At 46.4% G+C, this 24,875-nt stretch overlaps 1 protein-coding gene across 1 annotated transcript in view; it reads right to left on the bottom strand.

The window, feature by feature from the left end:
* Positions 1 to 8,281: 8,281 nt before the first annotated feature.
* Positions 8,282 to 24,875, bottom strand: part of LOC149451036 (uncharacterized) — a 71,311-nt gene continuing 54,717 nt past the window's right edge. The window contains exon 4 of the mRNA XM_089691120.1: positions 8,282 to 9,780. Coding sequence (XP_089547246.1) covers positions 9,130 to 9,780 — 651 coding nt within the window. The 3' untranslated portion in view covers positions 8,282 to 9,129. The remainder of the gene's footprint in view (positions 9,781 to 24,875) is intronic.

The following is a 24,875-nucleotide window of genomic DNA, read 5'->3' on the forward strand; positions in this document are numbered from 1 at the left end:
CATATCTCCCATCACTCTCCCTTGTGTGACACCATATTTCTCTGTCCCTCTTTGCCCTGTAAATGTCCCTCTTTTCGGTGTGATGTACACACAGACATATGAACAGACAATAGAACGGCCCAAAGTCTTCATATGGCTCTCAGATTTCCCTCAGATTTCACATTATTTCCGTATTGAAGTGAAAACTCGGATAAAAAAGTAATAGTGAGATCAGACATAAGTGGGTGTCACTGATCACATTGTCCCCAAACGTCACCCCAGATAAACGTTTTCCCGGTCAGGCTCCGGTCACACCAGGAACTGCACGTATCTCATGACTCCCCACAGCCGGTTTCCTCCTGCTCATGGGCCAATCGCACTGCACTTTGTGAATGGGCCGCCATCCTCTGGGACCTGGGGAGGAGAGAGGGAGGAGGACAGTACGGGGCCCCAAGTACTCATCAGTGAGGGACACTCACTTCCAGAGACTCTCCGCTCTCATCCCGGACTTCACTTCTATAGAAGAAAGGAGGAAACTCCAAATTCTACTGGGAGAAGAGGAGCCAATGGGGGAAAGAGCTGCACCACATGTGACACCATGCCACAGACTGAGAGGGACATGAAACACTGAGGACTTCATAATCCTTCCCATGGACCCCTCCCCCTTTATATTTCCCCTCTTCCCATACAAACTGCTTTGGCAATGCTACAATGTCATTTGTTCCTGCCAATAAAGCTCATTGAATTGAGAGGGAAAGAAAGCGAGAGATGATTGAATGGATCTCCATAGAGCAGCGCCTCCATCCTTCTGGTGGGAGAATTAACAGAAAATAAATATAACTGACGCTGGACGATTCATTTCCCGAGTTCCCGGTTCTGTCTCATAAACACTGAAAGAAGCGGAGTTCTCTCTCAGCCCACCTCTCTCTGTATTTGTTTCTTCCATAGAGAAAACCCTGAGAGTCCTGGATGGGAATGATTGGTTTCCACAGAGAGACAATCAGCAGAAAGAAATGTCCTGTGTTGGTGGTGTCACTAGAAGGAAAGAAATGTCCTGTGTTGGTGGTGTCACTGCAAGGAAATAAATGTCCTGTGTTAGTGGTGTCACTGGAAGGATAGAAATGTCCTGTGTTGGTGGTGTCACTGGAAGGATAGAAATGTCCTGTGTTGGTGGTGTCACTGGAAGGAAAGAAATGTCCTGTGTTGGTGGTGTCACTGGAAGGATAGAAATGTCCTGTGTTGGTGGTGTCACTGGAAGGATAGAAATGTCCTGTGTTGGTGGTGTCACTGGAAGGATAGAAATGTCCTGTGTTGGTGGTGTCACTGCAAGGAAAGAAATGTCCCATGTTGGTGGTGTCACTGGAAGGAAATAAATGTCCTGTGTTGGTGGTGTCACTGGAAGGAAAGAAATGTCCCGTGTTGGTGGTGTCACTGGAAGGAAATAAATGTCCTGTGTTGGTGGTGTCACTGGAAGGAAATAAATGTCCTGTGTTGGTGGTGTCACTGGAAGGAAAGAAATGTCCCGTGTTGGTGGTGTCACTGGAAGGAAAGACATGTCCCGTGTTGGTGGTGTCACTGGAAGGAAAGAAATGCCCCGTGTTGGTGGTGTCACTGGAAGGAAAGACATGTCCCGTGTTGGTGGTGTCACTGGAAGGAAAGAAATGTCCTGTGTTCGTGGTGTCACTGGGAGGAAAGCATGTCCTGTGGTGAGCAGTACCGCCTGCTAGACGCCCCCCATTTCTGTACAGGGGATGGTAATGGAATGATGACAGAATGGGAGGGGCCTGTGTTCAGGCTTCATAGAGACTGTGGGGGATGAGAGGGGACCATACACGGTACAATCTGATTGGACAAGGACAGGCCAGATTGGATATGAAGACAATGATTGGCTGAGCTTTGTCCTCATATTACACAGTTTCCGTCATTCTAGAAGAGATCGTCCAATCAGATTGTACCGTGTATGAGAACAGAGAAAACATGGCGGGATCAGTCCGGGAGAAGAGAAGAGTGTATGGGGGAGGGGGAGGGGAGAGCAGAGAATGGGCTGGGCTGTATTATGGGGACAGGACAGTCAGGGCTTGTTGGGGGACGGTAATACCCCAAGGCTGAGCCACACTTATACCTCCATGGACCTGCTCCCCCCTTTCAGCTAGGGGGGTCTATGTGCGGCGGCAGGAATGACACCACTGTCACTATCAGCGGGCCCAGCCAATGTCACCGATTCCAGGGAATGGGGCGGGTGTGGTAGGCCAGGGCGGGGCTGAAGGGATTCAAGCAGAAGGTGAGGAGGCCATATAATGACACCTCCCTGCCTGTAATGTGCCCTCTGAAGAGCGATCCAAAACCAGATCATTCTTCAGAGGGCAAAGCAAGTGTGAGCCGGCCCGTAGACCTTCATGGAGAAACATAAGAATGCTTTCACACTGAGCCCTGCGGTCTGCCCAGTGTACGCCCCATAGACTTCTATGACATCATGTTTTTGGTGCGTTTTCTGACCCCCCCTCCCCCGCAGTCCTGCATGCGGCATCTTTGGTGAACTTTCAGAGAAGGCACCAAAAACGGGGGACATAAGAGAAGTCTATGGGAAGTGGGGGGACCCTGTGCTGCCCCCGTTCTGTGGTCAGACTGCAGTGGGGGGCGGTAAAGCCTCTCTTGCAGTATATTACTGCCCCTCTTCAGAATTGTGTAGACAGCTGAGCAAAGCCAACATCCCGAGAGCTGGAAAGTGTCCTCAGAGCCGACCGACCCCCCCACAGCCAATCACAGAGCTTCCACTGGCCCCGCCCCCATATAACCCCTCCCCTAGGGGGGCAGGCATGATTCCATGTTTTTATGCAGGAACCATAGAGAATAAAATGGTGGGCGTGGCAATGTTTTATGTCACACGGGATTGGCGCACTTTTCCGGAAAATCTCTATTTCCTGGATTTTAGTCACACCGACACGGAATAATCCGCCATTTTCTGCACACACATGTCACGCCTTCACATTGCACACGCCTGTGATCACCCGCAAAGTGCGTCCATGAAATCTCCATAGGACACGCATGAAACGCCTTTCCAGGGCCCCAGATTGGAGTCACACAGGAGGTCTGCTGACAGACCCATGATGTTCCTGGAGACCCCTGACATGTGGGGGCGGGACCTACATGTGTGAGTGCGGGGGGCCATCACTGTGTACATGTGATGGGCGGGACCTACATGTGTGAGTGCGGGGGGCCATCACTGTACATGTGTGGGTGGGACCTACATGTATGAGTGCGGGGACCATCATTGTGTACATGTGTGGGCGGGACCTACATGTGTGAATGCGGGGGGCCATCACTGTACATGTGTAAGCGGGACCTACATGTGTGAATGCGGGGGGCCATCACTGTACATGTGTGGGCGGGACCTACATGTGTGAGTGCGGGGGGCCATCACTGTACATGTGTGGGCGGGACCTACATGTGTGAGTGCAGGGGGCCATCACTGTGTACATGTGTGGGCGAGACCTACATGTGTGAGTGCGGGGGGCCATCACTGTACATGTGTGGGCGGGACCTACATGTGTGAGTGCAGGGGGCCATCACTGTGTACATGTGTGGGCAGGACCTACATGCGTGAGTGCGGGGGGCCATCACTGTGTGGGCGGGACCTACATGTGTGAGTGCGGGGGGCCATCACTGTGTACATGTGTGGGCCGGGACCTTCATGTGTGAGTGCGGGGGGGCATCACTGTGTGGGCGAGACCTACATGCATGAGTGCGGGGGTCAATCACTGTGTGGGCGGGACCTACATGCGTGGATGCGGGGGGCAATCACTGTGTACATGTGTGGGCAGGACCTACATGTGTGAGTGCGGTGTTCCACCACTGTGTACATTTGTGGGCGGGACCTACATGTGTGAGTGCGGGGACATCACTGTGTACATGTGTGGGCGGGACCTACATGTGTGAGTGCGGGGACATCACTGTGTACATGTGTGGGCGGGACCTACATGTGTGAAAGCGGGGACATCACTGTGTACATGTGTGGGCGGGGACATCACTGTGTACATGTGTGGGCGGGACCTACATGTGTGAGTGCGGTGTTCCACCACTGTGTACATTTGTGGGCGGGACCTACATGTATGAGCACAGGGGGTGGAGTCACTCATTCCTTTTAGGATTGGTTTCTCTCTAACACGCCCCTTTATTTTGGATGGTGGTAACTCTCTTGCTAGGACACGGGATGAACAGCTCACCTGGTGATATCATGGGCTGGGACAGGTCCTCTTTATGGAGAGGTGTGGCCTCTATGAGATCCTAGACCTCTCCTCTGGCCTCCAAAGCATCGGAGAAAAGTGGCACGGCTTGGATGGCATGCTGGACAAGCCACTAACAGGTTGTCACCAAAGCAGAAGTGGAAGGGATGGAATCCTGGTTGGTTCCGGGTTCTGATGTCACAGAGAAGGAGGGACAACGTCAGTTCCTCTGTGTCTGCTCAGTGCTCAGGATGCCACCAGTTGGATGAGTCCCGGCTCCCCGGTGGGATGGGAGGGGCCAGGAAAGGGGACAGTGGGATGGGGGGACCCCCTTCCTCCAATTGTGGAAGGGATGGAGTGGCTGTATAGCTGCTGAATCTCCGGCTGATCATTGTGATATGGGGAGGATGCCGGCAGCTGCAATCCTCCTCCCGGTGTGACCACTTCACCCCGAGGACCTCAGAGGACTTCTTCTGGGCACAGGGAGATAGCAATCCACCGGGGTCCCTGCAGCCACAACTAGAACCACAGCATCGGGGTCTGCAGTTCTGAGCCACTGGATCCCTCCGCACATCAGGACAAAGTCCCCTGTCTGGGATCTACAATACTCCCAGTTCTGGGCAACTGATACACAAAAAGAGATATTCAAGACCTGACTGTGACCATGGGGGATCTATGGGGGTGCTGGGGGAATTATGGGGGTGCTGGGGGATCTATGGGGGTGCTGAGGGAATTATGGGGGTGCTTCAGCATATCTAAGCCCCCTCCCCCCTCGCTGCCCTTGCTGTGTTTTTGGTGGATTGCGTTACAGAAGTCCTGGATCCTTTCTTGGATACACAGAATATAACTGGATAGAACATTTATAGGGAAGGTGATCCCGGGAATATCCGATTGCCTCTCGGGGGGTCAGGAAGGAATGATTTTCCTTTGTTTGAGCAGATTGGATTTTCCTTCCTCTGGATGAGCTGTGGGTATAGGATCGTGTATATGGAGGGTTTCTATGTGTGTGTCCCCTCCCCTCCTCTATTGGTGGAATTGGATGGACTTGTGTCTTCTTTCTATCAGAGTAGTTATGTAACTATGTCCAGGCTGAAGGCCTAAAATGAGCCTTGTTCAGTGGAGGCCAACTCCACTCTGGCAGCGAGAGAAATCCCAGCAATGTGTAGAATTACTATCAGAACTATTAGTAACATCTAAAGGCTTAAGCAGCAAACCCACCAAGTTCCAGCTCAGCCCATCCAAAAACATTGGATCCAACTTCCCCCACCCAGGTGCCTGTTGGATCTCCTTTACCTTGTGTAGATATCTCCTTCTCAGATCCTCATGTTCTCATATAAATGGACAACACTCTCTATGTGACACCAGTTTGTAGACTCCACCTTGAGCTTCCGAGGGATAGTCAGCCGCCATGCAGTTCTGTGACACCACCTCAGGTGATGGAGCCACTTCTGGTGTCAGCTCTGATATACCATCAATGGTTGCAGAGATGGAAGAGCTCATTTCCATTTGTCACGGCTCCCCTTCTAGGGTCACCTCTATCTGGGCATGCTGGATCCACTTCCAGTCCTCTGATGAATATACTGGATAATGGGGTCTCACACATCCAATTATACTTGTGTAGATGTTTATTGAGACATTACCTGACTCCTCCCCCTTCATGGCTGACCTCAAATCATAACCCTCCCGTGATGAAGATCATAAGATCATTGTACTTATACACAGTTTAAGATCCCCCTTTTTTCCTTAGCCCCCACTGGTCTTGCACCCCTTTACCTACACCTCTGGTGTCATCCCCTTTACTTTTCTGATTTCCCTCTCCCCACCCTCTTACCCTCCCCCACACACAAGTAGACGTTACAGGCAGTGTAAGTGCTGGTCACACACTTGCCCAAATTGTCCGCTTCCTCTGTGGCAGGACTGAGCTACACCCTGCCAAGCTGCAACATCCGATTTGAACCCTCCGGCATACACTTTGCTAGACAACACAATATTGATGAGGGGAATACACTGAAGATTGTTTATTACTGGAGGTTTGTCCAAGTTGGGAGTTTCTTGAAGCAATTTTCTGTGACATGTTCTCTTCTCCTGAATATGGATGTAGCACTTCCATCGGACTATTATCCCCTCAATGTCTGTATTGTATCTCCCTGTTAGATGATGAAACACATTCCATGCCATGCATGCTTTCTCAGTCCTGGTAATGTCACCGAATTGTATGTCCTGATTATTATTACTGGAAAACAAAACATTAATGGTGATCTGATCCGTGACTCCAGTATGCAGGTTCCCCTTACTTGTCATGTAGATTCCCCATCCTGTTTATGAAGAGTTTGCTGTATACAATGTATCCTGTGATGGGAGTCACTTTTGGTGGGGGGGTCCATGGAGCACAGCTCACTTTGGGTGGGGGTCCATGGAGCACAGCCCCCTTTGGAGAGGTGGGGAGACCCCTGTCTCAGCTCCCCATATCCCTCTTATGTGTAAGTCACACTGTGCCTGTTAGGGGTACAGGGTGATCTGTCCTAATATTGGGGTGGGGGGTTGTAGATTGTTTAATGCCATGTAGTTGCATCTCATTGTTCTATTGTTTGTCTGACTTGGGAGAAAACTATTATGGGATGTATGTGTTTAGGCTTGGTGGGGGGGGGGGGGGGTATCTCTAGCAGCCCTCCCTCCTGATGGGACTGTCTGCTGGTGTGTCTCTTGCTACTAAAGGTAGATTGCCCCGCCCTGTGTCATTATGCAGGGAGGGGGGGTTGTTCCCTTGAATGTATATATCTTGTATCTGTGTTAAAATAAAGTAGTCTATTTCCTGGTTTACTTCAGGACTGGTGTCTTGTAGTCTTGTATGGTCGGCTGTGGTGTCTGTCCACACGGGGAAGCGGTATTATAATGGAAGTACTCAGCACAGGCCGGGTCGGTTCCGTTACATATCCACTCTAGAGATGCAGCCAGCAATAGATCACTATTAGAAGTGATCTGCTGCTGCTGCACAGATGCCTGTGTGGGTCTGGATCTGGTCCCCACTGACCATTTGCAGACCCACCACGTGACGTAAAGCATAGGGTACACCGATGATGTCAAGCTACAAGTGCACATGCCACCATTTTGGAAAAGGGATTCCTGTACTTTGTTCACAAGACATACTGTATAGTGAGTTTTTACCCTGCAGTGTCCCAGGTGGACACTTTTAAATGTGACTTTATTTTGATTGTTTTAATAAAGTCCGTTTTACTTGGCAATACTACACTATATGGAGCATTTTGTTCCTATGATTGTGGAGCATTTTGGAGAGTTTTAAAGTGCTGACAATGGTGAAGATCTGTGTACCAGTATACCCTCCCGGGTTAAAGGGAGAAGCGTAGACTGACCTGGCATTACGGGTCAAACCTGGAGGTGAGCACAATAGTGTGTTGGAGGTGGATGTACACTAAGGGCTGACACGGGAGCACCGGACACGTGTATGCAGTAGTGTGATTACACTGATCCACTTGGAGTACAGCGGATTTAAAGGGAACATTCACCAATGTTTGGAGATTTTATTTATGAGACACTTGTTGCCGGTGTATTTGGATCACGATATATAGGAGACATACTGCACAAGCACATGTGAAGATATCTGAGATTTAAAAATGGGACAGTTCACTATTGAGTACATTTTATTTGGTATTTCTGTTTATTTCAGCACTGTTATGTGCAAGTCTGTGATTATTTATGTGTCTGCATTGCGAAGATATTGGGTGTAGCACATATTTATTGTCACAAACACCATTTCTGTTCTCACTCTTCATATATGTACATTTGTATTATTAGCACCATTGGAGTTTATATTGCTGCGCTGCATTTTGTATTTTGATTTACGGTTTCCATGTTGTGGAATTGTAGGAGGTTTATTGCGCTGAGGGATTTCTATACACAAAGTATAGAACACAAGGGGAATAAAAAAAACTCTCCTAAAGTACAATGTGGATAATTACATAAACAATCCACTAATGTGAAATCATTTTTAATCAGCAGACTTTGTTGATTATATTTTGAAATTAAATATTTGGGGAAGCACAAATGACCTTAACACTGCATTGGGAAAAATTACAGGGAAAGGTTTTATTTTTTTTTCAAATTACAATTTATTACTAATAAAAGCCAATGAAATAAAAATATAAAAGTAAGCATTCAAATCTACTGAATAAAAGCCCTATTTGTCCCCCAAAACACTGAAGTATAATACATTTGGGTAGACTACAAATGCTAAAGATAAAATACGCAGAACTGGGACATTGACAAAAATGGGGGGAAAAAAAACCTCTCAGGGGCTCGAGGGGTTTAGGCAGAAAGTCCCGAGGACTAAAGTGGTAATTAGAGATTAGCATTTATGTCATCATTGATTTTGCTGTAGTTACACTTTACGGCCAACACTAACATTTCTAGGATCAAATATTGTTTGTCACAAACTTTAAAAAAAAAAATAGATCTGTCCACTCAGTCAATAAAGAGAACCCATCTGTAGGAATATGACCGCACACTCAGCACTTTGTAAGATCAGATCTCTTGTAGTTGTCCTGTGTGATATGTCTATGGAGAGGAGCAATAGCTGGACAGAGAAATAAGATAACAAAGACATCCAATCTTCACCTGATAGGATCCCTTAGACTTGCCACAAAACTGGATGGAACACACATGGGACCAGCTGGGTTTAAGTGGTACTGTCAAGTTCATCCCAAAAAACTGCAGCAACTCACTGTTGGAAGGCTTATGCCAGCTTAGGAAGTTGCTTTCTCACTGAACAAAGACTTCTTCTTGTCTGGTGTCCCAGCTGAAGACCTGACTGTAAAGATGTCATCCAAGGAAGGATGTGGAATGTTAAAATAAGTCGTGAACCATCAAAGGGGAGGTGGGTTGTATAATGGGAGATGTGGACAAGGTAGGATTAGCTGGAACCCCCAAGCATCACTGATGATGTATCAATATTCAAAAGAATATGGAAAGAACGTTCCCCCCTAGGACTCCAAGACTTGGCAAGATGGTGTGAGAGAAGACTTTCCTTATGTGCAAAAGCTTTATCACATTCAGAACACTGATACGGCTTCTCCCCAGTGTGATTCTGTTGGTGTGAGATAAGATTAGCTTTCTGTGCAAAAGATTTATCACATTCAGAACACTGATATGGCTTCTCTCCAGCATGAACCCTCTGGTGTTCATTTAGCTGTGCCTTCTGTAGAAAAGCTGTGTCACATTTGGAGCACTGAAATGGTTTCTCTTCAGTGTGAATCATCTTGTGTATTTTAAGACCTTCCTTATGTTTAAAAGTTTTGTCACATTCAGAACGCTGATATGGCTTCTCTCCAGTGTGGCCCCTCTGGTGTCTGATCAGATCTGCCTTCACTATAAATGCTTTGTCACATTCAGAACACTCATATGGCTTCTCTCCGGTGTGAATCTTCTTGTGTTTTATAACATTACTCTTTGATGTAAAAGGTTTGTCACATTCAGAACACTGAAATAGTTTCTCACCAGTGTGGCCCCTCTGGTGTCTGATCAGATCTGCCTTCACTATAAATGCTTTGTCACATTCAGAACACTGAAATGGTTTCTCTCCAGTGTCCGTCTCCTGCTGTGTGATGCATTTTGCCATCATTGTAAAACCCGTCACTTTCCAAAGAAGCAACTTTTAAAATGACTCGTCTTATGTGTACAGGGGTTGGACTTTTCACTTCCAGAATACTGAAATGACTTCTCTCCTGTTGTCCTCTGAGGATGGATCAATGTTGAAGAGGATCCCAAACAATAAGAGCACTGATATGTCTTGTATCCCGTGTGAATCCTCCAGTGAACTGCAATAAAGACTTTCAGTCACCTAAGACTCCCATATGGCTCATTTCCCACGTAGATCAGTTGTACTTATAAAGAGCAACTTGGCCAAAAACTTGGTTCCTCAATCCACCTGTATAGGAAAAAGATAAATACAAGTCAGAATTCTGTATAAAAGGTCTAAATAAAGTTACTTCCTATTTAACTCTCATTTTAAAGAGTAACTGCATTTTTGTTGAGAAAATAATCTGAATGATCAATGTACATTGCTGGGATTTTACCAAACTTTGTTGCAGATTCCAACCTGTTTCTGCGCTGAAGAATAAAGCGGTTTGTCTATGTCAATGTGTAAAGTGGATGTGAATGGAGGTGACATTTTTATGATTTAGTTGATGCCCCTGCAGTGTTCTAATAGAGGAAAGTCTGCATCCCTTTAGAAGTGATTAATCCTTGGGAGTATCACACCAGAAATACAATCTTTGTACAAGAGGATGCCTACAATTTGAGTTTAGTGCAGACTTCTGGGAAAATCAGTGACCCAATCACAGCAGCAGGAAATGACATTTCTGGGGGGTGTTCAGTACACCAGCTGTTTATAGAACGCCTCCAGGTTGCCATATTGCATTGAATTTTACAGAAAATTACAGCGCTGCAGATTGAACAGGAAAAATCATTTAATAACATTCACTTACAATATGGATTGTGCAGCAATTGTGTGTTATTTTTGTATTTGTCATTTTTTGCTGCACAAAAGTGGAGTTGCCCTTTAAATGAATCTAATATATAGAAAGTATATCTACAACATTGTACATATCTAAAGGTTTGTATTTTATGGAGAACACTAGAATATTCCCATTGGCTGGTAAAATACAATATTCTACAGCAGAATCTCATTCTTTGTTCTCATTCAGAGCATTGTGCTGCATTGCGATGGGTGAAGATACTCGGGTTCAGATTTGCAGGTACATTCGGCAAATGCATCTAAAAACCCAAACAATGCAGACTAAAATACATATTGTAGACAATTGGAGGTGAAATTTGAAAGCCAATTCATTTTCTTGTTCAAAAATGTTATTATAAAAAAACATGGTGGCCTGAACAAGTCATCAAAGTTGTATAAGTCACTTAGGTAGTTACAGCGGAAAAGATAAGCTGATACAACAGGTACAACAAGACAACCGACAAGCTGGTTGAGCTCAAGTCAAACAGTAACAAACCATTACAAGCTAAAATAGTGTAACATGCGTCCCGTTCGCTGGAAGCTCGGTATATCATCTTATGTCCAATCAGGAATAACTGCATAGAAGCATCTAGCAGGACCTTACATGTTACAAATCCAGGGCAGTGGCAATGAGAGGTCACTTGTGCTTGGGATGGGTCAAGGAGAAAGTAGAGATGGCCTGGGTCATAGTGTGTACTCTGGAGGAAAGGCACCACAATTGAGCTGAAGGACATGCCAGGGGAGAGTGGCCAGGAGGGGCAAACTGTTGAAAAGGGCAAGAAAGTAAAAGGAAGAGAAAGAAGGGGAGAAAAAAAAAAGATCTGTTATACGAAGGAAATAATATGGAGGGGCGGTGGGGAGTAAGAGGAGAAAGGCCATCCCCAGGGTAGGCTAGGTCAAACAAGAGAAGGTTTGGTCGATATCTTATCAGTTAGATTATGGGGGGCTATGGACGTAAAGTACAATCAAAGTTAGGGGGTAAGAGGTGGATTATCCAAGGGTTCCACAAGGCTTCAAATTTAGGTATTCTGTCTAGCACAGTGGCTTCAATTTTAGCATGAATCATGGCTTACATGACACGGTTGCGAGTAGCCAGTGTGCTGATTGAGGGGGTTTTCCATGCCTTTGTATTGGTCTGTTTGGCTGCTGTGGTAATTTGAAAAATTGGAACTGTCTGTAGGAAATGTTTAAGGGTTTCTGCTGGATCTGGTGAGAGGAGAATCAAACAGCTTTGAGAGGACTTGAAATATTTCAGCCCAAAAAGGTATGTACCACAGGGAATTCCCACCAGATGATATGTATGAGGGATCCCGAGGAGTTGCAACCTCTCAAACAAAGAGGAGAGTAGAGTAGTGGGGTAAGAATTGAAAGATCCTAGCGGAGACCAAGTTCCATCTAGTAAAGACCTTGTAATTGGTCTCTAAGGCCACTATGTTTTGTGAGGGTGACTTGGTAGATGCCCAAATGGTGGACCAGGAGGCCGGGTCTAGAGTGAGGCCAAGGTCTCTCTCCCACTTAATGATATAGGGATGTGAAGTAGAACGTGTCAGTTCAAGGAGTTGACTATACAGAGAGATAAGGCCTCTATGTGGAACTGTTTTACAGGTTCTTTCATAAAAGGGGAGGAAAGTACAAAAGAAAGTGTTATCTGTAGGTGGCAAAAGAGTTCTGAAGGCAGGGAGGCCATGTCTCGAAGGGACTGAAACCATGTTATTTTGGATGAAGATAGTAGGTTGTGTACCTGGGAGTAGGCCAGTGGAAGACCAGGCAACAAAGGAGGGGGAGGACCAAGCTGGGCAGAAAGCAGGGTTATGAAAAGACAGTATAGGGTTGTGAGGGGACTGAAAAAGGTAATGCGTCTTGAGTCTGTCCCAAATAGCTAGGTAGTGGTGAGTGATCGGATTAAGAAGGTTGTGATGTTGGCAGGAGTGTAACCATAAAAGGTTAGCCAACAAGAGGGTCACAGTCAATGGATTCCAGTGACACCGATGGGGGGGGTTTCTTTAGTGGCGTGATATTTGTGGAGCTGAGCCAAGTGAGCCGCATAAGCTTGAAAGTTAGGTAAGCCCAGGCCACCTTTCAGTTTATGGGTGAAAAGTATTCTTAGGAAGACAGGGTTTATTCCAGACATAGGAAAATACTCGACATTGTAAGATACAGAGGAAATAAGCAGGAACTGGGATGGGGAGAACCCAAAAGTTGTAAAGTATTTTTGGTAGGATGGTCATTATAATGGTTGTAATACGACCTAGCCAGGAAATGGGTAATGGTAACCATTCGTTCATAAGAGAAGTGAGGTGGGAAAGCATGGGCGGGTTATTTGGGCTATATAGGTTTTTTGGGTTTGCTGTAAATTTGATCCCGAGAAATGGGATGAAGTGGGAGGACCAGGAGAAGGGAAATACAGGTTGTAGTTGGTCTTGGAGGGAGGGAGGGAGGGAGGGAGACATTCAGGGTGGTAGATTTATGTGAATTGACTTCCAGGCCCGAGACACGGCTGAATTGGCCTAACAACTGTAGAAGATCCGGGGCTGAGATCAGGGGAGATGTCATGAAGAGCAAGACATCTGTGAAAAGGCAGAGTTTGATGGATTCCCCCTAATTCGATGCCTTTGATATTAGGGTCGGATTGGATAAGGATGGCTAAAGGCTCTATAGCTAGGGCAAAAAGTAGAGGGGAAAGGGGGTACCCTTAATGTGCCTCAAGAAATAGGGAATAAGTCAAATCTGAAGCCAGCATACTGAACGTATGCTCTGGGTTCAGTGTAAAGGGAGGAGATCCATCTTAAGAAATGCAAACCAAAGCCTCATTTGTGTAGAGCAAAGTGGAGGTAAGGCCAGGAGACCGTGTCAAAGGCTTTACGAATGTCAAGGGATAAGAAAGTGGATTTGGTGAGGAGGAGGTGTGTGAGCTAACAAAATTGCACGACGTATATTATCACCTGCTTGACGAAAGGGTATAAACCCTACTTGGTCCTTATGAATTAGGGAACCAATAATCTCATTAAGACGGCTGGAGAGGATTTTTGCCAAAATTTTTATATCGAGATTAAGGACTGATATAAGACGAAAATTGGACCAACAGGAATGGTCAGCTTGGGGTTTGGGGATCATAGAGATAGAAGTAGTCAAGGAGTCAGAGCGGAAAGGGAGTTGAAGGCGGATGACATAATGGGGGTTAGAAAGTCAGAAAATGTTTTGTAGTAGGTGGCCAAGAGGCTGTCAGGGTCCTGTCCACGGCAGAAGTTCTGGAAGATCTGGCATTTCTGCCAGTACTCTGCATGGCTGCAGAAATACACATCAGCCTCAGTTTGGTGCCTGACCGCCTTTATAAAGTAGGCTCATCACTTCCTCTAGCTGCTGGATGATCTAGCTCCCCGTGCCCTGTTCCGGTTTCCTGTGATTCTGACATGTTATTTCCTGTTACCGACTCAGCTTTCTCCTGGACCTGTCTACTCTGCCTTACCCCTGATCTGACCTCAGCTTGGCTTACAGATACTCTCTCTCCTCTGTGTATGACCTTGGCTATCCCATCTGACTATGCTCTGATTCCCACCTGGTGCCTGACCTTGACTTGAACCGACTACCCAGTAAACATCTAAATCCCAGAAGGACTTACATACTACGCACTGGCGCCTCCTGTCTGCAGACCTATCTCCGTGCACCAGCTGTGCTTCTGAGTGGACCACCAACCAGCACTCCTACAGGTGAACTGTGTATCTTTGGGCCAGACTCCCGCTGTCCCACTCTCAGGGGAGTCTGGAACTTAGCCGCAAAGGAAGCCCTCTCTCCATTGGCCTCCATCACCAGGTACGTGATAGAGGCTGTCAGGCCTGGGACATTTACTGGGCTTAAGGGATTTAATGGCTGTCAGAATTTCCGTGGATGAAATAGGTTTGTCCAAGTTGGCGATCTGGGGGGCTGAGAGAGTATGACGTAGGGATTTTTCTGCTGACTCAGTAAAGAACAAATCTAATTCTAAACATGCTTTGTCAAAAGCTTTTCTAGAGGCTGGGGTAGGATGGGATTGAAAGGCGAGGGAGGCCTTTTGAAAGGTGTTGTCAAGGTGTTTATGTTGAAGTTTCTTCTCTTTGATTATAAGAGGCTTGGCTGATGCAGACCTTCTGTATAACCAGTTTATGGGCCTCCAAGGGTGTTCTAGGCATTGTATCCTCTGTAGTATTGAGGGTTATGTAGTCTGAGGGTGTAACGGAACCGGAACCCAGACCGCACTGAGTTTTTCCGTTATAGCACAACTTCCCCTGTCCGAACACCATCCACGGACCACACCCTGAAATCCCCCAGGAAAAAAAGACAGCACCCAGCTCTTACAACAGGAAGCCAACTACTTTTATTGTACACAAACAACATGTTTTATACAGAGGGCGGGGAAACACAACCAGGAACAGGAAATACATCATCAGCCCACCCTCTCAGTGGGAAGGGCTACAGTATAGGCAGGAAACACCTCATCACCCCTCCCCATCCAACCAGACACAGAACAATGGGATGCAACCATGTGGCAAAGGACATTGACCAACCCCCACACCAATACACAAACAGTACATCCCATAATAGTTGGCTGGACAGGAAGACACAGCACCATGGGGGGGGAAAACATGGCAAACAAACAATGGACAGCCATGTGGCCCAGAACAAAGGAATGGACACATGGCAGTAGACAATGGGCAACCACAAGGCAGGGACAAAGGAACACACACTATACACAATACTGGGACATTCACATTCACACCCTGTACCCCTTAACAGGCACAGGGTGGGTTAAACATAATGAGGGGGACATGAGCTAACCAAGCGGTCCCCCCACCCCCAAAAGTCACTCCCGTCACAGAGGGCCTGGTGAATAACTAGGCTGTGTTCCGGATGGGCTAGAATACGGTGTTTAATGTACCAGGTGTGAGTAGGGGAGGGGACCAGAGAGGAAAGAGTGGTGAGAACTGCATTATGGTCGGACCATGAGATAGGAAGTATGGTTGATGAGGAGATTTGGAGAAGAACCGACTGAGAAAGATGTGATCAATCCGGGAGAATAGCTTATGTGGATATGAGTAGTGGGAGTATTGGCGTAGTGCTGGGTTACATGCGCACCATGAATCAAAGTTGTTGGAAGTTCAATTTGGTAGGGGTAGTAGAGACTGGGGGTGGGGACTTATCCAAGTAAGGGTATAGGACTTGGTTAGAAACTCCACAAATTAAAATGGATCCTTTCTTATGAAAGTCAATGGTAGGCAGTAAGTGGGAGAGAAAGGGGGTTGGGTGCTTGTTAGGGGCATAGAATGACACAACAGTGACCTCATTGTCTAGAAGGGTACCTGTCAAGATTAAGTAGAGGCCTTCTGGGTCCTTGATCTCCAATAGGAGGGTAAAAGGTATAAGTACTCCTCTACATTTAGAGGTTGCAGAGGCTGTGTAAATTTGAGGAAAAGCGGAATTAACAAATGTAGGAGTAGAGTGGGTAGAGAAGTGGGTTTGTAGACATAATGTGGGCCTTAAAGGATGACAGCGTATGAAAAGCTTTAGGGGGAGTTAAGCCCTTGACCATTTAGGATGAGAAGGTTTAGGGGGGGCCATTGGGATCTAGCCTGAGGAAGATAATAAAGATAATCTTTTTGAAAGGTGATAAGCATTGTACACTGGGGATAAGAGAAGAAAAACTAAAAATGAAGGGAGAAGAAAGAAAGAAGAGAAGGAGAGGGAATGGGAGGGAGGGGAAGAGGGTGGGGTGAACGTGTAAGGTACCCAATTTCCATTCCACAGGGCTAAAAAGTAGTCCTAAGAGTATCCCCAAAAGGGACCAGCAAGGACAGTGGAGGCGGCAGTGGACAACCTCAAGGATCACCACAGCCAACAAATAGAGATGTCATCCAAAAGGACGGTGATGTTGTTTAACCTGGCAAGGTATAGGCATTATGGGTAACAATGAGCTAAGGCGACGAGCTGTGGGAGAGCGCAAGGATGGATAAATATTGGGAAGGGAGTTCGGTGCGTGCGGTTGAAGGGGAAGTAGCATTGGGCTAATAAGCAAGGAGGAGTTATTCTACGAGGGGAGATTTACAGGTGTAGTGGGTGCCCTGCTGAGAAAAGCTGATGGAGAAAGGGAAACCCCAGCGACGTTACAGTGAAGGAAATGCGTATTTGCTTCCCTGCTGATGTTGAATGTTCGCCCCTCACAAAGAAATGATCGGTCTAAAAATCGAATGTTCGGTGTATTGAAACATTGAGACAGAATAGCAACAAATTCAGCAGAAATGCGTCTAACAAATGATGACTGATCTGCATGTTCATGAGGGAAAGAAGGATTTGATCCCCTATCATTCAGCAGGATTTCTGGCTACCAGGTGTCTTTCATACAGGTAACAAGCTGAGATTAGAAGCAGTCTCTTAAAGGGAGTGCTGCTAATCTCATTGTGGTCCCTGTTTAAAAGACACCTGTCCACAGGAGCAATCAAACCATCAGATTCCAAACTCTCCACCATGGCAAAGACCAAAGAGCTGTCCAAGGATGTCAGGGACAAGATGGTAGACCTACACAAGGCTGGACTGGGCTACCAAACTATGGCCAAGCAGCTTGGTGAGAAGGTGACAACAGTTGGTGCAATCATTCACAAATGGAAGAAACACAAAACAAGTGTCAGTCTCCCTCGGTCTGGTGCACCATGCAAGATCTCACCTCGTGGAGTGTCAATGATCATGAGAACAGTGAGGAATCATCCCAGAACTACACGTGAGGATCTTGTTAATGATCTCCAGGCAGCTGGGACCACAGTCACCAAGAAAACAATTGGTAACACACTACGCCGACAAGGACTGAAATCCTGCAGTGCCCACAAGGTCCCTCTGCCAAAGAAAGCACATGTCCAGGCCGTCTGAAGTCTGCCACTGAACATTTGAATGATGCAGAGGACTGGTTGGAAGTGTTGTGGTCAGATGAGACTAAAATCCAGCTCTTTGGCATCAACTCAATGTGTTTGGAGGAGGAGGAATGCTGCCTATGACCACAAGAACACCATCCCAACTGAGACATGGTGGTGGAAACATTCTGCTTTGGGGGTGTTTTTCTGCTAAGGGGACAGGACAACTGCACCACATCAAAGGGACGATGGACGGGGCAATGTACCTTCAAATCTTGGGTGAGAACCTTCTTCCCTCAGCCAGGGTATTGAAAATGGGTAGTGGATGGGTGTTCCAGCACGACAATGACCCAAAACACACGGCCAAGGCAACAAAGGAGCGGCTCAAGAAGAAGCACATTAAGGTCCTGGAGTGGCCTAGCCAGTCTCCAGACCTGAATCCAATTGAAAATCTGTGGAGGGAGCTGAATGTTCGAGTTGCTAAACGTCAGCCACCAAACCTTAATGACTTGGAGAAGATCTGCCAAGAGGAGTGGGCCAAAATCCCTCCTGAGATGTGTGCGAACCTGGGGGCCAACTCCAGGAAATGTCTGACCTCTGTGATTGCCAACAAGGGATTTGCCACCAAGTACTAAGTCATGTTTTGTGAAGGGGATTAAATCCTTCTTTCCCTCATGAACATGCAGATCCGTCATCATTTGTTAGACGCATTTCTGCTGAATTTGTTGTTGCTATTCTGTCTCTCAGTGTTACAATACACCAAACATTCGATTTTTAGACCGAACATTTCTGTGTGAGTTGGCAAACATTCAGCATCAGCAGGGGATCAAATACACATTTCCTTCACTGTATATGGTGCTGCTGCAGGATCAGTAGGTGGGGTTTCAGGGCATGGCATTTGGAGATGGTGTAGGGAGCCAAGTCCTGGAAGATTTGAAAAGCGTGGCCTTGAAAATATGAAGCCTTTTTTAAAATGTGCTGCTGCCATCATCTGTTCTTTAGTGTGAAAAAAAAAAAAAATAATAATTATATCGCTATTATATCGCGGGGAGGACCATCTGGTCTATGTGGGACTAACACTCTATGAATTTCATCCATCTATGTGGGACCAACACCCTATGAATTCCATCTATCTCCAGTCTATGTGGGACTAACACCCTATGAATTCCATCCGTCTACATGAGAGCAACATCCTATAAATTCCATCCGTCTACGTGGGACCAACACCCTATGATTTCCATCCATCTCCAGTCTACATGGGACTAACGCCCTATGAACGCTATCCATCTCTTGTCCACGTGGGACTAACGCCCTATGAATTCCATCTGTCTACGTGGGACTAACGCCCTATGAATTCTATCCATCTCCAGTCTACGTGAGACTAACTCCCTATGAATTCCATCCATCTCCAGTCTCTCTATAGGAATGGATGGGACAAGTTCTTGGAAGAGTGCTGTAATAGTCGATTGGAGATCCACTATGGACACCGGCAGGCCTCGAATGTGAAGCTTGGAGCGGCGGGCTCTATTATGGAATCTTCCAACCTAGACTGCAATGTGAGATTTTCTTCTTGAAGGACATCTAACATGTCAGAGTGTTTAGCTGCGTCAGTATGGAGATCATCCATCCGTGGTTCAAGGGTCACGCTGCGGTTCCCCAATTCCCTAATTTCCTGGAAAGCTTGTTTGTGATTGGATCAGATGTTTGCTGAAGGGCTTTGCTAAGCATTCTTTCAAACTGCTGCAGCAAGTGTGAGTAAGGGATTTCAGAGGGTGTTGCCAGGGGGGTGATCCCTGAATTGGTGTCAGACTCCCCCTCCACTGCGGAAGCCAGCTGGGTCTGTGTGCAGGAGCGGGACTCAGGCTTCTGGAGGGAAGGAGCGGTCGCCATCTTGGAGGAGGCCTACACCAGGACCTCCCTTTATAGATTTGGCCTTAGGCTTTAGTTGAGCTCTCCTGTGTCCCATGCCTAAAGGTGGTCAGTTGTGCGGGAGGTTAAATATGGCCAGGGGTTCATGCCGGGATCACTGGGTCAGGGCTGGAAGTGACCGCAGGGGTCCGGGGGGAGCGGAGTTCTATGCAGACATGTCCTGCACGGAAGGCTTTGTGACCCGAAAATCAATGAATTTTCCAGACTAATAGGCAAGGAATTGTGAAAGAAAGGGTGTAAGGAGATGGGCAGTGCCAGGTGGGACATGGACCAATGCAAGAAAGGGAAACATCTCATTGGTGGGAGCAGTTCTGTACGAAGGATTCAAGTGACACCTTCAATGGAGTCTTTACAATGTTTGTCTTTTTCCTATCAAACACTCCAGTGTTCATTTTTGTATTGTAAACCTGCCTGTTGTCTCCCTGAGAAGTGTGATAAGGAGGCTCCTCTGTACAGACCACAGATCCACTATGGGTGCAGGATCTCTCCAATCACCTCCATCTGGATCTCTAGGTGGGAGATCACTCCGCCATTACAATGTGACCAGAAATCATGGGGCCCCGTATAGCCTACCTGATGGGGCCCCGTATAGCCTACCTGATGGGGCCCCGTATAACCTACCTGATGGGGCCCTGTATAGCCTACCCTTGACCCCACCCAGAGTCTGCCTCAAAACAAAATGTAGGCCACCAGTGACCTGTAGTTATAGAGAACGGGGCCGCAACCGCACCTATCTGCTAAGGGCCACAGGAGGAACTGCTGCTACAATATTCCCGGGCCCTAAATGCTGGTGTGAATGTAGCCATGGAGGAAGCATCTCACTGTCCTATCAGGAACACTCACACAATACAGGAGCTGTGGTCCAAACCCCCCCTGTACTGTGCAATGAGGAGGATGACGACATTTGGCTGCTGACTGTACAATTCATCATGAGCAACAGCAGGGCATGGCATGGGGGAGGGGTGCACTGTTAACTCCTGTCACAACCAATCTGTCACATGTCCCCCACACACACCTACACACAGCGACCAGCTAACCGAGGTGCACACGTGCGGCCGTGACTTGGGGTAAGAGGGAATTAAGGGGACTTAACTTTGAATATATAAAACTGTATATAAGATCAGCCGTGATATCCTTCCACAGCCCGCACTACCTTTGGCCACCACCGGAGGGAGACTCCACTCCAATCCAGATGGCTGACCACACACTGGCAGATACAAATCTTACATACAAATCTGGTGCACACTAAGGGTTGAGGAGCAGCCTAGCAATCAACACCCTTCTAGGATTCCTACAGCTTGGACCCCGGTGTTAATCACTCTTCCACTGTCCACACACCCCCACACCACAAAAGGTAGCCTGCCACCACCCAACTGTTTATCCGCAGAACGGTCTGTTGAGACACCCCACACACAGATCTCCATCTGGCAGATCTGTTACCTTTACAATCTGCCCACATGCAGTGCAATTGCATACAGATTGGCAATGAGCTTGACCGAACGTTTAAAGGCACTAAAATACAATCCAATCTAATCCATGCAATCTAATCTAATGTGATCTCTCCAATCTAATCCATGCAATCTAATCTAATGTGATCTCTCCAATCTAATCTCCGGAGATATGAGCCCGAGCTTAAATACACAGAAGTCACTAATTAATTTTAAGATTTAATATCCCAAAAGTGGGCGGAGCATAAAATATGTACAAAATATAAAAAGTTACAGAAGTACAAAAAATAGACACAAATGACTAATTACTATAAAATAAAAGGGAATAAAACTTTACCAGGATTTTCTCTGTGACTGGAGCAAGGCAGAGAATCAGCAATCTGTTGGTCGATCGAACCAGCGCCGTACGAATCGCAAATGTCCCAATGTCCGAGTACCCCATTTATGTGGATTTGCACGTAGGTGGGACATTATTCCTCGGCCAGTTGACCCTGGGGGGGGGGTGTTCCTGTACCCGCCCACAGGATGTTCAGGGTGCTGAGCTGCCCAAGTTCAATCGGACCAAGACTGGCTTGAAACACCAAGTCGGGGATTGGATTTCCGACACCAGCGCATCAGTCCGATCGGGACAGTACCAATCACTGTTCAACTGTCTCACTCCAGCACCACCTAACCATTCCCTGCATTGTCCTGGCATTCTACCAAAGGACACAAATATGGTTTTTAGGTGTCTGTGTAGCCTACTGAGTGCCCAAACAGAAGGGAGTATGTTCATCTCTCTGCAACTAATATTTTAGCTTTTATGAGATGAAACATTCCCCTTTTGTTGGATGGATATACCTTTAGCTCCCTGCTGTCATGAAGCCGGAATGTCTGGAGCCACTTCCTCCTAAACTGGTTTCCCCAGAAGGTGACAAAACCGTATTTAGCACTGTAGGCGTCACGTCCAGGAAGCCGGGCTTTTCAGAAGCCAATTGACCGCTGTCTGAGTACCTCATTTCCCCCAAGGACTGAATACATCCTTAATGACAATGGAATGTCCCTAAGGTTACGATTACATATTGCCACTGATCATAACTAGAGATGAGCGAATCGAAGTAGGCGAACTGGAATACGTTTTGAATATTGGAAAAATTTCGATTCCGAATCCGAAAATTAGCATACTTCGGATGCGCGAATCAAAATTTTTCCTAAAATGGCGGCGACATGTGCGGCTACGGAGCGCGGATGTCTGGGAAGGCGCGCAGACAAGGCGCGCTGACCCATAATGCATTCATTAATGACATGTGATCGCATTAGTGCTGGCTGGCTGGCTGCTGATTGGCTAATGTAATGGTCGAGCTATAAATGGCGGCCATTTTAGAATTCTCCATTTGCCTCCAGTCATTCAAGAGAGGCAGACCTCTCTGTATTAGGGACAGAGTTAGGGCTACAGAAACGTTACTTAGGTACAGAGAAACGTTACTGAGGGCCACAGAACCGTTACTCAGGGCCACAGAACCGTTACTCAGGGACACAGAACCGTTACTCAGGGACACAGAACCGTTACTCAGGGACACAGAACCGTTACTCAGGGACACAGAACCGTTACTCAGGGACACAGAATCGTTACTCAGGGACACAGAATCGTTACTCAGGGACACAGAATCGTTACTCAGGGACACAGAATCGTTACTCAGGGACACAGAATCGTTACTCAGGGACACAGAATCGTTACTCAGGGACACAGAATTGTTACTTAGGGCCACAGAAACGTTACTCAGGGCCACAGAAACGTTACTCAGGGACACAGAATTGTTACTGAGGGCCACAGAATTGTTACTCAGGGACAGACACAGAATTGTTACTCAGGGACAGACACAGAATTGTTACTCAGGGACAGACACAGAATTGTTACTCAGGGACAGACACAGAATTGTTACTCAGGGACAGACACAGAATTGTTACTCAGGGACAGACACAGAATTGTTACTCAGGGACAGACACAGAATTGTTACTCAGGGACAGACACAGAATTGTTACTCAGGGACAGACACAGAATTGTTACTCAGGGACAGACACAGAATTGTTACTCAGGGACAGACACAGAATTGTTACTCAGGGACAGACACAGAATTGTTACTCAGGGACAGACACAGAATTGTTACTCAGGGACAGACACAGAATTGTTACTCAGGGACAGACACAGAATTGTTACTCAGGGACAGACACAGAATTGTTACTCAGGGACAGACACAGAATTGTTACTCAGGGACAGACACAGAATTGTTACTCAGGGACAGACACAGAATTGTTACTCAGGGACAGACACAGAATTGTTACTGAGGGACAGACACAGAATTGTTACTGAGGGCCACAGGATCTAGATAACTTCCATTTTGTATTATGTACGCCATTTTAAGTATTAAGTATTAAGTTAGTTTTTGTAGAGATATTAGAAGTTTAATGAAACTGTTTTTGGTTGTTCAAGGATGTATCAACAGAAGCTAACATGACCCTGACAATGTCTTTGTCTGGCTGTTTTTCCAGAAAGTTAGCCAAAACAATTTGTACCAAGAAATGTATATGTTATGTTTCATGTAGTTAGCTCATGATGGAAATTTACAAGTTGCAGTTTTGAAACTCGCTCCCCCCCCTCCCTTATTATTATCTGTAGTCTATATAATCTTATTAATGTCTAATAAACTTTGAACATCTCTGAACATAAGCTGTCGTGATTTCCGTGTTCAAGGGGTGTTCCCAGAATTCTGCTGATAAACCAGGAATCTCTCCACAGACCGGGGGTCTCTGAGGGGAAAAGAAAATCATTCCTTTCAGCTGGGGGCTCAGCCCGGGATGACCACCCACCTCACTTGGTAAGTAAACCTTTTGTCTTTTTATGACTAAAAGCTCTTTCTTGCCCTGTGTTGAGGGAAGGTCTTGAATCATTCTGTATTGTCTATATAGACCCGTGATAACCTGTAGCTGCTTTTGGTAAAGCAGACTTAACTCTTTGGTAAGAGTTACAAAATAGTGCACTATAAAAATATAAAAAAAAGGTGTTTTGGTAAACACAGTTCTCTGGTAGAACACACTGTTTTTGGTAAAACAGTGAAGAGATAACTTTTGGGAAGTTATCAAGAGGTTAATAAGTCTGTGGAGCAGATTCTGGTTTATCTGTCTTTTGCTTTTTCTTTCTGTTGCGTAGAAGTATAAGATAATTTGTTGTGTGGAACAAAATAAGATTTTAAGCTAAAATTGTTTTATCCACTGTCTAAGTATGGGTCAAGGAGGTAGTTACCCACCAGGTCCCCCAGAAAAGGGAGAAAATTGTAAGGATTATGTTGCTAGAGTTTGTGGAACGGACTATTATTTAATAAATCCCTGGGTGGATTGTATGGCAGGCTGGACAGAAGCTATGGGGAGTACAGACCCATTCCCAAGAAAGGGGGAGAAAACTGGTTGAAATGGTCACCGTATTGGGTTGATATTAGCAAGGGAAAGTTCAATTTGATTTTCTCTTTAAAACAAAAGAGGAAGTTGAAATTGGATACATTAAAAATATGCCAGGAAAAGCATCAATCTGAAAAGACATGCAGACCCAAGATTGGACTGAAAACAGTTCAGACACCAATCCCACCCCCTCCGTATAATATATATCCTTCATTAAGTTGTTTTAAAAATGCTGCTGATGATGATTTTTTGATTAGTTTGGGGATGATTACACCCCAGCCTAATGCCCCTCCAGCCCCTGCTCCTGTCTCTGCAGCTCCAGTCCCTGCCCCTGTCCCACTTCCCGTCCCGGATCTACAACCAATACAGCCAGGCCCCTCCACTAGACCCAAACAGATTATTAGTATAAAAATCACCAGACAGAGAGGGTAGCCAAGTTCAAGGCATCCTTACGGAGAATAAT

Source organism: Staurois parvus, unplaced genomic scaffold (assembly GCF_062004578.1).
Source record: "Staurois parvus isolate SC_StPar_1 unplaced genomic scaffold, SC_StPar_1.0 ptg000551l, whole genome shotgun sequence".
Lineage (NCBI taxonomy): Eukaryota > Metazoa > Chordata > Amphibia > Anura > Ranidae > Staurois > Staurois parvus.